General features: G+C 46.5%; 1 protein-coding gene and 1 pseudogene across 7 annotated transcripts in view; both read left to right on the top strand.

Moving 5' to 3' along the window:
• LOC139054287 (uncharacterized) overlaps positions 1-9,079 on the top strand; it is a 358,119-nt gene extending 349,040 nt beyond the window's left edge. For 6 of the 7 annotated variants that reach the window (XM_070531043.1, XM_070531045.1, XM_070531042.1 and 3 more), the window contains one exon: positions 5,956-9,079. In XM_070531043.1, the coding sequence (XP_070387144.1) occupies positions 5,968-6,411 (444 nt within the window). In that variant the 5' untranslated portion in view covers positions 5,956-5,967 and the 3' untranslated portion in view covers positions 6,412-9,079. Of the gene's footprint in view, positions 1-582; positions 694-5,955 lie in introns of those variants that run through there. The other variant, XM_070531041.1, reaches the window with a different exon arrangement.
• LOC139054288 (NPC intracellular cholesterol transporter 2 pseudogene) lies at positions 94-591 on the top strand (annotated as a pseudogene).
• Positions 9,080-16,576: the final 7,497 nt, after the last annotated feature.

Raw genomic sequence — 16,576 nt, 5'->3', positions numbered from 1 at the left:
GCAGGATGCAGGAGCCACGCAGGGCTACCTCCCCCTCTTTGCGTCGTCATCACGTGACGAGTCAATGTCACCAAAAAGGGACGGGGATGCCGAGTGCTGAGCTGCTCAGTTCGCCGTGAGGCCCCTCTCGCACAAACAATGAGGTCGCGCTGCCAGCTGTTGCTCGCCGCCCTGACGCTGTCGTCAGTCGCGTGCGCTTTGGGCGACTGGCCGCAGTGCGCCTCGCCGGATGGCACTATCGTCAACTTCCACGTCGACGGCTGCAAGCAACCCGACACTTGCGTCCTTAAGAAAGGAACCGTGGCCAACGTGACCATCGCCTTCAACTCCAAGGTGGCCAGCAAACGCGTCATCGTGAGGGTGCACGGTGTGCTCTTCGATGTGCCCCTTCCGTTTCTGCTGCCGCAGCCGTATGCCTGCCAGAGTGGCGTGGCGTGCCCAATCAAACCCCAGGGCAATTACACCTATCGCGGCTCGTTTCCCGTCATATCCTTGTACCCGGCCATCTCGCTCAACATCATTTGGGAGCTGGTCGACGACCATCACAACGACCTCATCTGCCAGCAGGTCCCCGTTGCCATCCGCCGCTGAGCATCTCGACTTCCTGACCAGGCTGTTCGTCAATGTGACTGCTGACCTCGAAGGATGAAAAAGTTCTATTTGCCCCGTTTCAGCACGCAGACTTCTTCACTGGTATGCCTATATTCAACCGAGTTTTGCCACTCGGTTGAGTACGCACGGCTAAAATTTTTGATACTGACTTTTGTAATGCTTCCCGACTGGAAAAAATGATGTTGCTGCTTTACTGCGAACGAAGTGACATAAAATGGACGGCCGTCCTTTAATCCCTTCATGATTCAAGGTGGAAGTGGTGTGTTCAGCCCTCCCGATCGCATTCTTTTTTTTTATATTGACTGTCTGGAGAAAAAAAAAGTGACAGTAAAGGAAGGAGGGCAGACTTCGTCACCTTTAATGGGGACTGTGCTGCTCTTTTTGCGTTGCAATAAGGAAAAAAGTATGCATTCGAAGAACTGTCGCAACTTGAGTAAGGCAAGCACTTAAGAGAGCATGAAAGGTGTCTCGTAGTCGACAACAGCGAACAGTTCTTTGTTTTTCACTCACAAATCCGAAAGCCACGCATGCAGGCTGTGTAAGCTGCGGCAGAGCTGCATCGTGCTTGCGTTCCAACATTGTGGGTGTAGTCCGATATGTTCCATGGCTCCTCAGTGTTCATGTCGGAGTGGACCACGGCTGTGAAATACTATGTCCTCGTGCAGCAGCAGACGGCTCCAATCCAGTGCGTAGTTACGTTTCCCTGGACGCCGCTACGTCGTTACGTAGCGGGCCGTTACGAAAGAGGGCGGTTGCATCGTTCTCTGTTTACATTAAGTAAACAGAACGACGTAACGGCCTTCTTTACCCTCGAAGAGTCCACTTCCCATGAACAGTCTGGTAGGGGCAATGTCACTGTGAGCAACATAAACGCTTATCTTCGGTCCCCTGATTCTGTCTTACTACATCTACAACATATTCAAATATAAGCTGTGCCATTCATGGCGAGAGTCCATGTATGTACCATTATCTGTCTAGTTTAGGACAACCTTCATCTATAAAGCTGTGAATAGTTGCAGAGAAAAGGTTTTGGAGAATTGGAGCGCCCTATATTGGCAGGCTGTCATACCCTTTTTTGCACGCGACGATGACGTAATTTTTAAGTTACATGACCGATGTATATATAGCCTTGGACATAGAGGCGAGTAGTGTACACTTCTTGAGGTGCGCTATGGTGGTGGAGAAGGCGTTGAGTATCGGATTCCTGTACTCGAGGTCTTCGGTTAGAAACCCATCAGACCCATTATATTTTTTCAGGCTTGGAGTGGGACCTGAATCTAGAAAAAAAAAAAGCGCATGGCTGACAGCCAGTGTAGCTTTGTTGTAGTATATGATATTTAGGAAATGCTGGTGCCTTGCCAGCTACTCCGTTTAAATGGAAGGGGTACAGGCTGATAATGGCACGCCGCGGTGGCTTAGCGGCTATGTTGCATGTTGCACTGCTAAGCACAAGGTTCGTGATCAAATCCCGGCCGCGGTGCGGCCGCATTTCTATGGGGGTGAAGTGCAAGAACGCCCGTGTACCCTGCATTGGGTGCACGTTCAAGAACCCCAGCTGGTCGAAATTAGCCCGGAGTCCCAACTACGGCGTTCCCCATAATACCATCGTGGTTTTGGCACCTAAAATCCCAGAATTTAATTTTTGTTTGGCCTACAATGAACAAAAGAAAGATAAGAAGCACTACATAGTCAAAAGAAAGTCAAGTGACATAAATGCACGCAAAAGAAGCTCGCGACAAATATCAATTAAAACACGCTGGCATGTAATGTCAACTCACGTAAATGCACTTAAAACAACTCAACGCGTGGATCACATTAAACACACTAGAATGTAAAGTCGTCTCACATAGATAGACTAAACACAGAGCGTTGGGTTAAGGTCGTTTCACATGGCGGGATTTTTATGACACCTGAAGTGCGATTTTCGTTGTACCGAATTTCGAAAGCCTAGTGAGCGATGAAACGACTCGCCAGAACAGGGTTTGGCAACTACCACGTGAATTTCGCATCACTGCATGCTTCGAAGAAGTATTCGAGATATCAGGTCGGCAGGAATTGTATGTGACGATCAAACGGAAATATCTCGAAAGCCTTCTTTTTGTAGCTGGCGTTCTTCTGTTCACCACCGCTGGAGATGACGCACATCAAATGATAGAAGGCTAATGTGACCTTCAATAGTCTTGTCAAGGGAATAAGAAGCGCTGATTGGTAGTCAGCTTTCTGAATCTGTGCAATCATGGGTCGATTCGCTAGCCAGCAATATGGAAGAGATCGTCCATCCTAACATGATCTCAGTTTGCACGAAGTGCAATGCTGCGCAGTGTTGATTTCTCAGCGGGCTGAGCATTATACGCTCGTTCGAAGATTTTAATAACTTAAGCTGTTGGGAAATCGACAGCAATAATTTAGTCCTCACGTACCATATTTGTAGATTGAAGAAAGCATTCGAAAAAATTAATCGCCAGCTGGTATTACATATATTGCACAGCTTTGGATCTAGAGGTCCCTACCTGTCAATTTTCCTTAACTACCTAAACGAACGCATGCAATGTGCAAAAATAAATCGTAAGTTTAATAAAAGATATCTATTAAATGTGGAGCGCCCAAGCCATTTTTATTTACTATTTTCAATAACGACCTTGCCAGACTACCAGTTACGCGTAAATCAAAAATATATCCCTACGCAGACGATACAGCTCTTGCATGATCGACGAAAAACTGCAACGAAGGAGCTCGTGTTATGCAAGACGATATAACATGCTTGTTAGATTGGTTCGCTCAAAACACCCGCCGTGGTTGCTCAGTGTGTGTGTGTGTGTGTGTGTGTGTGTGTGTGTGTGTGTGTGTGTGTGTGTGTGTGTGTGTGTGTGTGTGTGTGTGTGTGTGTCTGTGTGTGTGTGTGTGCGTGTGTGCGTGCGTGCGTGCGTGCGTGCGTGTGTGTGTGTGTGTGTGTGTGTGTGTGTGTGTGCGCGCGTGCGTGCGTGCGCGCGTGCGTGCGTGCGTGCGTGCGCGCGTGTGTGTGTGTGTGTGTGTGTGTGTGTGTGTGTGTGTGCGCGCGCGCGTGTGCGTGTGCGTGTGTGTGTGTGTGCGCGTGTGCGTGTGCGTGTGTGTGTGTGCGTGTGTGTGTGTGTGTGTGTTCAATGGTTCAAGAACAGGGAGCCATCAGCATTCGGGGCCTGAATCCCATAGCCTGAATAGCCAGAATCATTGGTGTCGTAGAATAAAGACCCACCCGCCCGCTCCCTCCCTCCCTACCCCTTCCCTCATACCTCTTTCTCTTCCTAATTAATCAATAAAGTTTCTTTTCATCCAACTTGCCGCTTCCTTATAATAATCATACTGCGTGCGTACCAGCAGCATCGCATTTCCTTCAATGGGTGTAAGGCGCCAGGAAAGTGCATCGCCTTAAAGCTCCTGGGGAGGGTACAGATCGAGTCGCTCTTAAATGATTTATCTAGAAGGCTAGCGCATTGTATCAAAATAGGGAGGAATGTAAAGTGATAGTGCGTGTTGACGTTCTTCTCCACTGACTTCTTTAATTGTATTGTGGATACAAGTGCACTGCACACTAATTTATGCATAACCTTTGCCCTCAGTTTTGCGCGTTTCAAAACGCTAGTGATGTGAAAGAACAATAAAGAAACATTTGGAACCTCTTTGATAACAGCAGCGACAGATGTTTCGTATGAACCGTGTCCACCGTTTTTTCTGCAAGCTGATTTATCAGAAATGGCTCTTTCGTTGCACGTAATGTCGTTATTTAAACGTAAGAGGAGAGAGAACTTAGTTGCTCGGCAGTCTGCCTCATAAATGGTGCACATACCTATAAGAGTCACTGCACGTGAGTGTTCCAGAATCAGGTTGTCTTTTTAATTGAAAATGATAACATATATAGACCTTATACTCCTCTACCATATGCGACGAAGAGAGAGAGAAGTGATAAGAGAAAAGCACGGAGGTTAACCAGGCTGAGCCCCGTAGGCCACCCTGCACTGAGGAAGGGAGAAAGGGTACTGAAAGGTGATGAGAATGAGAGAAGTTCACAGTATGACTGGCCATCATACGATGAGGAGAAGGTTGCCCTTCGGACAACTTTAGGGCAATCGGATGGCAGGGCCTTTTACAGAAAAAAAAATTGACAACCATTCCACTCTGTGAAGATGGAATGGCAGCGAAAGCTGACGACAGTCAAAGCTCTCAAACGAAAAGCAAATAGCTTCACCTCCGCCGCGGGTCGGCCCGAAGATAGTGCAATGCCGGGCCGACACGCGCCAAAGGTGAAGCAGGCGTCGGCCCATCCCGAAGATGCCGAAGGGCGCGTTACAGATTCCCGAGCCCACAGGGGTATGCGCCATTGAGTTTGGAGCCTCTCTGCACTATCACCAGGATCGGCCCACATGATGAATTTTTATGTTGATGGACGCCGAAAAAAATAAAAGTTAGTCACATACAGATCTCGCTGTAGATCCTGGGACCGTGGCATCGTGGGTCTGTGACATGCAACGCCACAAAAGCACTGCTGCGTTTCTAGGAATGCACTAGCCTATATGACAGATCCTTGTGTGCCTTTCTTTCTGTGTCCCCGTCTTCTACGCCGTGCTTGTTTTGCTATATGCCTTCTTGGGATGAACTGAATTATGAACGATTCATTGCGTGTGTGTGTGTGCGTGTATGCGACGAAGGGTTCTTCAATATCTGTTCGTGTCGTAATGACAAAGAGTGGGTCGAAATGGGAGTAACAGAGCCCGAGGTCATGGCATCTCATTTGTCAAGACTCCGTTCTCTTAATTATTGCCGACTGCCCATAAACTTGCTGCTCTATAGCCTATAAGGTCTCGTCATTGCAGGCAAAATAGTGACTTTGCAGTTGTCCGCTCTTCTACATTATAACATATGCATGACACTTGGGCACAGAACTACGACGAATCATCAATGAGGTCATTTTGTGAGAGGCGCGGCTGGAATAATGCACTATAGAATAATCCACCCCAACATAATTGGCAGCGCCTCGCCTGCGAAAGGAAATAGCAGCCCATATGGAGACAATGCAAAATTAAAATTTTGCGTTCAATCAGCACTTGCCCTATATCAACTAATTTTTTTGAGAGCGAAGGCCAGTTAACACTTACTACGTTTATTTGACCGCATTTTTTGTCTATTGTACCCTATTGAAAGCAACAGTCCGCAAGTGCTCAAGGAAGCTTAGGCAACGAGCTTTGAACGCATCGCCAGAACTGCAGTGCTAACGCGAAACGGTTGCTTGTCTAGCAGTAATTTTGTCTATACAACTCATGTAGCGTGTGGAAACATTTGGTTGACCAGCAGTTGTGTGTTGTAACGCAGAGAGGCAGCGACATGGGGAGCAGCCCGGGCACCCGTGCCTGCTACGCGGCGGCCGGCATCTTCACACTGTCGGGCTTCCTGCTGTCGGGCGCCAGCGTTGCCATCGTCATGATGATCGTGCGCGACGACAAGCTGGACGAGCAGCTCTGGACCGCCGCTGTGCTCGTGGTGGGCGTCAGCTTCGGGGTGCTCTGCCTCGGCATCCTGGTGTGCGCCTGCGCCATGTGCAAGCGCATGGCCGCCAGCCAGGCGGCGTTGGACAAGGCCGAGGCCGTGCGCGAGCAGGGTGCCAAGCGCCGGTTGTCGCCAGCCACCTTCCCGGCCGGACACGTGGCCGCCGTGCGCGTCTGGAGCACCGCTGGTTCGCTGGACCCTCTGCTGCCCGGCCAGGTCGCGGCCGCCGAGAGCCCCTCCGAGGCCGAGGACGACGAGCAGCCCCGCGAGGATGCCGCCTAGGCTACGCTGCCGCAGACGTGTAACCTGCGGGGCTCGAGACCCGCTGGGGGCGACGGCAAACCGTTCCCGACAGGCCAAAAAAACAGTCCGTGTGTCTTAACTGAAAAGCGCGAATCGACATTTTCTCATGTGCTGCTTCAGCGTGCACGACGATGCCTCCCCGCGCCGTCACAGGCTTCGAATAACGGTGGTTTGAGATACGGTTGCCATGACCGTCAGCGTTGAAACCACTGCTCTAGGCCCTTTTTGAAAAGGGGAACTCAGTAGGTACCTAAGGGGTCTGCGGATCTTCAATTTTATGTGTGAGAGGGCCTTCTGCTCCAGTATCCCTCACTAAAACTTGAACAAGGTTTTGAATGTTTTCCGAGAAAAGAAGAAAAAAAAAGAATGATTGTGAGGGCTTCTAATGTTCATTTATGTGTGCTTGCTCACGTGTTATGAGCACAGCACCCAGTTCTTGGCCCAAAAAGAGCAGCTTCGCAGTATCAGTCAGCAGTTCAAATCCCGGAAGCCCGATAGTTCAAGGGGGAAACAGAGAGTCACCCCGGGCATCATTCAACAGTAGGCGAAGGTCTGACTGCAGTCAGCCAGCCCGCATTTACACTCGTACATTGCCAAGCTGAACGCGCTCTGCTTCCCGCACTAAATTCATCAGCGGTCGTAGCGCATTGCAAAGTCCCATAGCTGAGGCGTTTTACAGTTTCCAGGTATTGACCGTAGCGGAGCAGTAAGTGTAAGGCTCGATATATGAAGCTTTGGAGATTCAAAAATTTTGTGCTGTAAAATTCCTACCTTAACGTTGGTACTAATACGTGATAGCGCTAATTAAAACTCTGACCTCGATTGATAAACCCGATTCTTTGAAGTGGCCATTGAAACGTGCAGATCAGGGCTTCGTGTTTAGCACTCTTCTGGGACTATCAAGAATACGAGTGCGTGCCAGCGAACAAAAGCACGCTGCTTCTGCAAGTGCTGTCGTGTGTACTTAGTCTGTGTGGCTGCGATGGAGTATGTGAGCACGACCCTTACGCAGCTACCACAACTGGGTTATAACTTTTCTGACGAAACGCGATCATTTCCACAGTTCGGTTATTATTGCCAGACAGAAATTTTCTATTTGCATTGAAGTTCGCAATAGACTGCCAACTAGATTAATCTCACAGTGTCCCAGTGATAGCTAAGCATCAGAACTTTAACGTTCGCTATTGCCTTCGTGTACTCGTCGTCTTGACATAGAACAAGTGATGTCAGTGGTGACTGCTGTGGAACAAGGAAAGCCTTCTCGAATGTTGTCATTTCTAACACTGCAAAGCAGAGCCATGGAAATTTACGGCGGTGCCAAATGATGCCACAAGTCAGGCGATAATAGGATGGAAAACATATCATCACCTACCTCCAACACTAGTCCTCCATGAGTAGGACATGATGCCACTTGCTGAGCAAACGGGAATCGTCGGGGCTGCGCACATGCACTTTAGCTGTCACACATAGAGCGAGGCCATTTTGAGACGAGCGTGGCACACACTCTACAGGCTGATATCACCCACCCCATCATCAACGTCAAATGGTTGTGGCTAAAACGAGCCTAACATAACTTTCCTCATCACTTCGAAATCGAGATCGTGTGTCATGCATGCATTGTGGTAAAGCATTTATATTCTTACGCACTATAACTGCCGCGTCAAAAAAAGTTTTCAAGGTAACAGTATGTTGGCCCAGCAAGCTCTCTTTTTTTTTTTCACAAGGCTTGTATACGTAGAGATGAACCTCGTTGGTTCATGAATAATTATACTTGCAAAAAGCAAAATCTTAATGAAACAACCTATCTTTGCACATTGAAAGAGGGGGAACTTAACCGTTCGAACCTTATCGTTGCTGTTTTTTAGCGTGACAAACAAATATTGGAAATAAAACTGCCCACAAGGTCACTGCAAATTGCCGGCAGAACTGATACTTTTGGTAGTCAATATAGCGGAGCGAATGTTTACGTAAAGAATCTCGACACTTTAAAACGTGGAACTATCTCTGCTATCAATTTTTTTTCTATAATGGTTTCCTGAAAGCAGCTCAACAATTTACCGTGTGAAAGAACAAAACGATAGCAAGCTTAAAATATTGTTCTAGAGCCGGCATTTCAATGGTATATATGTATCGCACTAGACGTATTTTTTACATGTTTACATATCAATTCTTTTACTTTGTTTCTAAAAAAAAAGAAGAAGCTATACTGAAGTTGTGCCACAGAAGTTAACAGCTTAAGATCCCACAGAAATTCCATCTGTGATTCCATTCTCCGATGCTCATTCGATGCTACCTGATAGAAAGAAGTACCTATATCTAATTAAGTTATTTGCGCGTTGTCTAAGATCCTGCTGTGATTGCGAATGTGTGTGTGCGCGCACGTTTGTGCGGCGTTCCGCCCGGACCATAGAACAAAAACAAAAAACCTTTTCAGAGTAAAATATGTAAACATCGCGTCCAACGATGGGACGCTTGAATCTTGGATATCTACAGGAGCGTCAGCAAACAAGAATCAGTCAATCGCGAAGTGTTACGAAGCGAAACTGTGCCAAGTATCAGCTCTCTTACTGGTTGATGTTTCACGTGCCGTCTTCTTTCTTTCATGTCACTCTATGAAGCGTCAAATAAAATTGCAGCTTACATTATACTACCTTTTGCACGTGTCCTTTTCTGACGCTGCTGCAGCGTGCACTGACGCAACGCAAGCGCCAACATGTGACGGCAATATAGACCGCCATACACTGACATATGTCTCCTCTACCGCCGCAATCGTAAAGCCACCCCAGAATTTCTAGTGACACTTCATTCACCAGCGCATCTGTGCCACGGATTCCTATTGGCGACCCATTCAGGTCGTACATGACTTTGTCGCTTTGTCTGTGCATGCGATTTGATTCAGAACTGTGCAAGCCTACTGCCTTTGCACAGTCTTTCTCACGCCAGTATCAAGTTCTCAACACAGTGTGGTAGGAGCGCGCCACTGGCATCTACACGCCTCCACTGCGTAAGCAGATGAATATAGCAAACAATCGCACCCTCACAGTTTCTGTTTGCTGTCCCACAGCCACACAATTTCAGTGATCCCGTAGACAGCAAGGATGACAGCATCGAAGTCTGCAACGATTCAGGTTAATTTGCATTCGAATGAGCAGACCTCACGCAGAAAAGTCATGCGTACAATGGGAGCTGCGGGATAAAGTGCAGTCAAGCAGGCGCTGTTAAGCCAGACCTACGATTGTGTGCAAGGCCCGCTGACGTGCCTTGGGGCACTATAACGTAAAACTATTCCAAACTTTCTATTCCATTTCTGCTATCAGCCCTCCGCGATTTGTCAAAAACTTTTTGGGACCACTCCCACTTCACCTGTCTGTCACGCGAAGTCACGAAAACCGCGATACCTCCCCATCTGATATGATGTGTACGCACTGATTATGCATGATTTGACCGAAATTGGAAAACATTTATTTCTGATTCGACCTCTTTTCGCCATTAGCCCCCGGCTATTGGTCAAAAGTTTTCGGGCTGCACCCACTTCACCTGCCTGTCATGCAAGAAAATTCACCGCGTCAGTGACGTGTACGCATTTAAGATGCCTTAATATGCCGAACAAAACTGAATTTTCTCCTGAATAGCCGCAGGCTGCCCCATTCCGAAAGGAATAAAAGATGGCTGCTGCCGTTTGATCAGGCGCTGGCTTACTCGCACCTGCCGGAGAGCATGGGTTTATTTGCGTATAATAAAACTTCTTGCGTGGCTGCGTAACGTTTTCGAGCACTTTCGGTACGTTTACTATCTAATTCGGCCAACTATTCTTTGCTGAGGATTCGTTTTAGCGTCATTCTTAACCTTCCGTTGCATGCCGCCGCCATTTTCGACTAGCCACTGCAAGCTAAGTAGGTAAAGTGGACCAGTCGCAGACGCCGGCAGCACCCTCTTCATCCGGTTATCAATTTTCAGTGCACTGGCTCTGCCCCATCGAATCCCTCTCAACTTGAGCATACTCTTCGCCTCTTGTCAGCCTATTAGATACGACAGGCCGCACAGTGTAGGCAATGTTATTCGTTTTTCAAGCAAACAAAAGTGACCTCCTATGAACGAGGACAGCGTTTGATTGGTCTGTTCAGACAATGCTGCGGGTGACCGCCCGGTGCTTGCGTCGGTGGTTACGCAAATTTGACGTCAGGAGATTGGAATAAAAACATATTGGAATAGTTTTACGTTATAGGGCCCTTGGTTGTCAAAACTTGAGCGTGAGTGCTGTAAAGTAGGAGACTCCAGCCTTTGGGAAACCCATGCTTCAGAGAGCAATGTACGCAAGCCAGTAGTCTGCAGCCAGTCATCTGTTATGGCACAGATTAACCATAGCCTATAATAAATGTGAGTGGAATATGTGTGTTTCGATTTCTAAGAGCTTTTGAGAAAAATTACGTGCAATAAACTATCGGTTTACTTTATTATCAAAAGCCGTACGCCAAGAAGCGAACGATGTCGCTGCGTAATAGTATTCCAATAGAAAAAGAAAGAAAGAAAGAAAGAAAGAAAGAAAGAAAGAAAGAAAGAAAGAAAGAAAGAAAGAAAGAAAGAAAGAAAGAAAGAAAGAAAGAAAGAAAGAAAGAAAGAAAGAAAGAAAGAAAGAAAGAAAGAAAGAAAGAAAGAAAGAAAGAAAAGCTGGGGCGCGATAACGTAAAGCCCCATTCCAAACTTTTCTATTCCAATTCTTCAATCAGCCCTCCACGATTGGTCGAAAAATTTTCAGGCCACCCCCGCTTCGTCTGTCTGTCACGCGACGTCACGAAAACAGCGATAGTTCCCCATCTGATATGACGTGTACACACTCATTATGCATGCATAGATTGAATAAAAGAAAAATAATCAATACCGATTCGGCGCCTTTTTGCCATTAGCCAAAAGTTTTCGGGCTGCGCCCACTTCGCCTGTCTGTCACGCGACGTGAGAAAACCACGAAACCTCACCGCGTCAAAGTGACGTGTCCGTGTTAAAGATGCATTTATACACCGAACAAATCCGAACTTTTTTCTTAATAGCCGGTGGCTGCCCCGTTCCAAAAGGGATAAAAGATGGCTGCCCGCCGATCACTCGGACACTGGCTATTCGCACCTGCCGGAAGGCTTGGATTTATTTGCATTTATTTGCGCATAATAAAATTTTCTTGTGGCAGTATAACGTTATCGAGCCCTTTCCGCACGTATACGACATCACTCGGTCAACTCTTCTTTACTGGGGATTCCTTTTAGCCGCATTCTTAACCTTCCGTTGCACGTCGCCGCGATCTCCGACCAGCCACCGAAAGCTAAGTAAAAGGAAGCGGACCAACGGCAGACGCCGGCACCACCCTCCTCATCCGGTTTTCCATTTTCACTGCGCTGGCTCAGCACCATCGAAACCCTCTCCACTTGAGCGTGCTCCTCGACCCTTGTTAGCCAATTAAATAAGAAAAAACGCTCAATTTAAGCGTTATTATTCGTTTTGAACGCAAAGAAAAGTGAACTCCTATGAGGAGTGCGTTTCACTGGGCTGTTCAGACAACTCTGCGGGTCACTGCCCAAGCTTGCGTCGGTAGTGACGTACATTTGACGTCATCACAATGGAATAAATACAGATTGTAATAGCTTTACGTTATAGGGCACCTGTTTTCTAAGACATCAAGTACAGCAGCTTTGCCTGCTGGCACAAATTGAGATACACCCAAGGAATAAATTGACGCAGTCCTAGTCGAATCACGCGCTAAGCCATGATGAGCCAACCAACCGTGATGAGGAAACCAACCGACGTATACGGCAGCGGAGAAGTTCGAGTACCGACCATCGTTCCCGTTAAGACGGCACGGCCGCACACCGCCACACCAAGGGCAACCAAGTACGGAATAAAAAACGGAACCACTGCTTTCTCCGCTGTTTTCTGGAGAAGCAGGCGTGCTTCCCAGCGAGTGATTTGGCATGCCGTACTTATTTTATTATATATACGCTTTGCTTCCAAACATTTTCATTCCGCTTTCCGAGCAGTGAGTATGACAAAACATGCGCGATTGTACACTTGATTCGGGTGAAACCTAGTCCCCCCACCCCTCCAGCCAGCTTCTGTCTTAGATCAAAGTGCATAAGAAGAAACTGTATAACTATGGCACGTTTGCGCTCGAGACATATCGCAAGCGACTACGTGAAAAGAACAAAGAGTAAACGTGAGCAACATATGCACTTGATGTTTTTTAATGAATATTAGGAGAGGTTGGCGCCTTTATGGTGGCACCGGCTACTCCTTGTCACTTGGCAAAGGAAACAAATTTGCGTAAAAAGGGAGAAAAGTGACACAATATATGACACTAGAACACTGTATGAATAAAAAATATACAGTCCAACAGTACATGAATCGAAAAGTTTTGTGCATGAGTTCAGTACACTTACTCATATATAAAGTCAGATATTTTGAACAGCCAAAACACACAACGCATGTTATACACTGCAAGTACAGAATAGAATTATACTAATTGCGTAAAAGTTACGACCACCACATAAATCAATTTTGAACCACGAACAACATTTATGTTACTCATTTAGCGTATTAGGATCACCTTAAAGTTAATACTTTCCCAAAATGTTGTGTCCTCTAAAAACTTTTTCAGAGCAAGAAGTGCTCTTTTCTGAAGGCCCGCAGTTGGCCATGGGCCAAGTATCTTTTTAGGGTGAATGGTTTTCTGTCTAATATCAACAAATTTGCTTGCAGTACCCTTCATTGTAGATCCTATTCCGTGCACTCGAGGAGAAGATGATGCACTTCTTCGTATGGATGGCCACAAGAACACTGACGACTAGAGACACGTTTTATTCTGTACAAGAAGTGTCTCGTAAATGCAGTACCAAGACGCAGGCGGTGTACCAATGTTTCACATTTTCTGTTGTCTCTTAGAGATTCCGGCATTGATAAGTTTATACATGGGTCTATAAAGTATAACTCTGAGTTTTTAGTTTGCTGATCAAACCAGGTAGTCTTTCTGAGGTGACAGGAAATCTGTCTCAGGATCAGACGGACTTCACTACGCAATAGGGGAAGAATGGTTGTCTCTGCGTTATTGTGCGCCCGATTCGCAGCGGCGTCCGCTGCAGTATTACCAGGAATATTGCAGTGCCCACGTATCCACTGAAATGCAACTGCGTGGTTCATTGCGCTTGCTTTTGTAAGTTCTTTGAGCGTTTGATACAATAGCAAAGTGTTCAAATATTTTTTCTTATTGCTCTGTAGTAATGTGAGAGCGGCTTGCGAATCGCTAAAGATAACTCATTTTTGAGAATGATTTTCTGATGTTATGAAAAGCAAAGCACAGAGGATTGCAAACAGTTCTGCCACGGTAGCAGATGTCTCTCGGGATAATTTAAATATTTGCTCTAGCGCTAAATGTAGAATGACGAATGCTGAAGTCGAGGAATTTTTATGACACGAACCATCTGTATAAACATGGATGTATACTGGGGGTATAATGAGTAAATTTGGAAGCGTGCCAGTTGTTGTGCGGCTACTGTCAACATGTCTCTCTTAGATATAATCTAGTCAATCGATAATTCTATTTTAGGACATGTTAACATCTAGGGAATGTAACTAACATCCAATTTGCATAATTCAAAGACTCCTCTCTACGCCTTTGCATTCCAGCCGGACTCGGCCGTCGCGAAGCTACCCTGCTTTGTCGAATATGGCTAGGGGTGGCGTTCACCAAGTCTTTTGCTTTCTGAATTGGGTGGGCCGACGACGCCTCGTGTGATGACTGTGGTAACGAGGAGACTATTCAACACCTACTCTGTGACTGTCCTCGCTATAATTTACAGAGACGATCGCTTCGCAATTGCGATAGCTTTCTTTGACCGAAGACCTCTAACAGAGGAACTTATTTTAAAATGCCGCCATCACAAGCAATCGCAGCCGAGGGCGACGAGGGCACTGTTGCAATTCTTAAAGGCAATAGAATTGGACAAGCGGCTGTAGCCTGCACAGATGTTTATAGTGCTGCAAGTGCTACTGTGCTCTGCGATGACAGTATGCGGCGACAGTGACCGACTGTGATTGTATGTCTATGCTCCTTTCTTTCTTTATCTCTACTTTGTTATCACTTTACCTCCCCCTCCCCTCTCTCCCCAGCGTAGGGTAGCAAACCGGATCTTCCCCTCTGGGTAAACTCCCTGCCTTTCCCCTTTCCTCTGTCTCTCTCTTTGGTAATAATGCTTTATGTTCTCGAACAACATCGTGAATTTTGCTTTTGTTTCTTTCGGTAAGCGCGAGGTTTAATGGATGCTTCGCGTGTTGGGTTAAGATGCGATAAATATGTCGGCATGTTTCAACCGTTCGTATGACCGGAAATGGTGGGTGACGAGCTTCAGCAATTACTAAAGAACTCGAGGTAGCCTGCGGAACCCCAAGACCCACTCGCAGCCCCCTTGCCAGTAAACGTTGAAGACGTTCCTCAGAGTTTGCGATAAACCGTGGAGAATAGGTGCCGAGTAAGCAATTGTTTTTTTATGAATGCGTTATGAACTTGTAGTAGCGAAGAGACTGATCCCGCACACGTTGTGCCAGCGAGTCGCCGAAGTACGTTATTACTGCATTGGTCTGCTTTTCAAGTGCGCGGATGTGTGATGGCCATGTCAGCTGGCGGTCAAGAATAACTCCAAGAAATTTATGCTCTTTCACAAACATCTAAGTTTGCCCATTAAGCGTAAGTTGGAAATTATTCAGCTGTCGTCTTGCGAAAGGAAGTACGGCTGTCTTTGCGTATGAAAGATTCATCCCTCTTTCTTTTAAAAAGGTGTGGATACTATCAAGACCCTCTTGCAGTGTTGTTTGAATGTCTTGTATATGAGATCCAGAGGCCCATATGCAGATGTCATCTGCGTACAGAGAATACTGTAGACCAGACGGGAGTTCTTATGGCAAGGCTGCCATGACACAGTTGAATAAAAAACGGACTGAGAACACTGCCCTGCGAATTACTCTCTCCTTCGATTGTTTCCATAAATATTTTTCTATCTTTCAAGAACTTTGGTACCCATCGCAGCATCCGACCGTGTAGGCCAAGCTCTAACATACCAGCAAGAACATGTACGTGACTTACAGTGTCGAATGCTCTTTGGAAATTGGAAATTGAATGTCTAAGAATACTGCTACTGTCACATTTCCACAAATTCGTTCGTGCTCGACGCATGTGGCAACGTTTAATACTGCATCCATTGTACACCTATTTTGTCGAAAATCGGTCATGTAGTTGGAAAACACATTTGTGTGTTCACACCACCATTGCAGTCGACTGTCTATCATCTTCTCCATTAGTTTGGAAAAACAGCTTGTGAGACTGACGGGTCGGTAGGAGTTAAGACAAAGGGTAGCCTTTCCTGGTTTCAGTACTGGAATTACCAGAGCTAATTTTCATGAATCAGGAAGAGTCTCTCTTATCCAGATATCATTAAATATATCCAAAAGACCCATTGTTCTTACTGGACCTAGGTTCTTTAACATCACATACGTAACACCATCGGGGCCTGAGGTTATCTTTGTACGGCATGACGAAAGATCACATTTCAATTCGTTTAGACTAAACTCACAGTCAAGTTGAGGATGTTGTGACATAAAGCACGCACGAACCTTCTGTTCTGCTAGTGTGGTCGAACTTGTAAATTGTAGGCTAGTAAACGGAATTCCTGGTCTGGATATAAGTTGACACAATTCGTCAGCAACAGCCGTTTCCGGAGTGCTTCGAGCTACGGCAAGGGCTCGGAAGGGAAGGCTCTGGGTAACTGTACCACTAAAAGATCGGACAACTGACCATATTCTGGGAACTGGAGTAAACGGAGACAACGAAGCACAGTATTCTCGCCATCTTCTCGTACCTGACCTTTGTAAGCGTCTGTGCGAAGTTGACTGAACTTTCTGTGCCATCTTGTAGTCATCCAGTTTTCCACTGTGGCGGTCAACATGTTCTGCGCACTTTCTAATTGCTCTTAGACATTCATATTCCCCGTCGACTGCGGCGTATTCATTTGGAACAATAACTTGCTTTGTGCAGATCTTGTAAGACTCCCACAATGTATTTGCAAAACTTTGAAAGTTCGGATTTTCGCCCAATGAGTTACTTAAATGGTGA

The sequence above is a fragment of the Dermacentor albipictus genome, chromosome 1 (genome assembly GCF_038994185.2).
Source record: "Dermacentor albipictus isolate Rhodes 1998 colony chromosome 1, USDA_Dalb.pri_finalv2, whole genome shotgun sequence".
Classification (NCBI taxonomy): domain Eukaryota; kingdom Metazoa; phylum Arthropoda; class Arachnida; order Ixodida; family Ixodidae; genus Dermacentor; species Dermacentor albipictus.
Note: the sequence above shows the minus strand (reverse complement) of the source record. Positions and strands in the feature narration are given on the sequence as shown.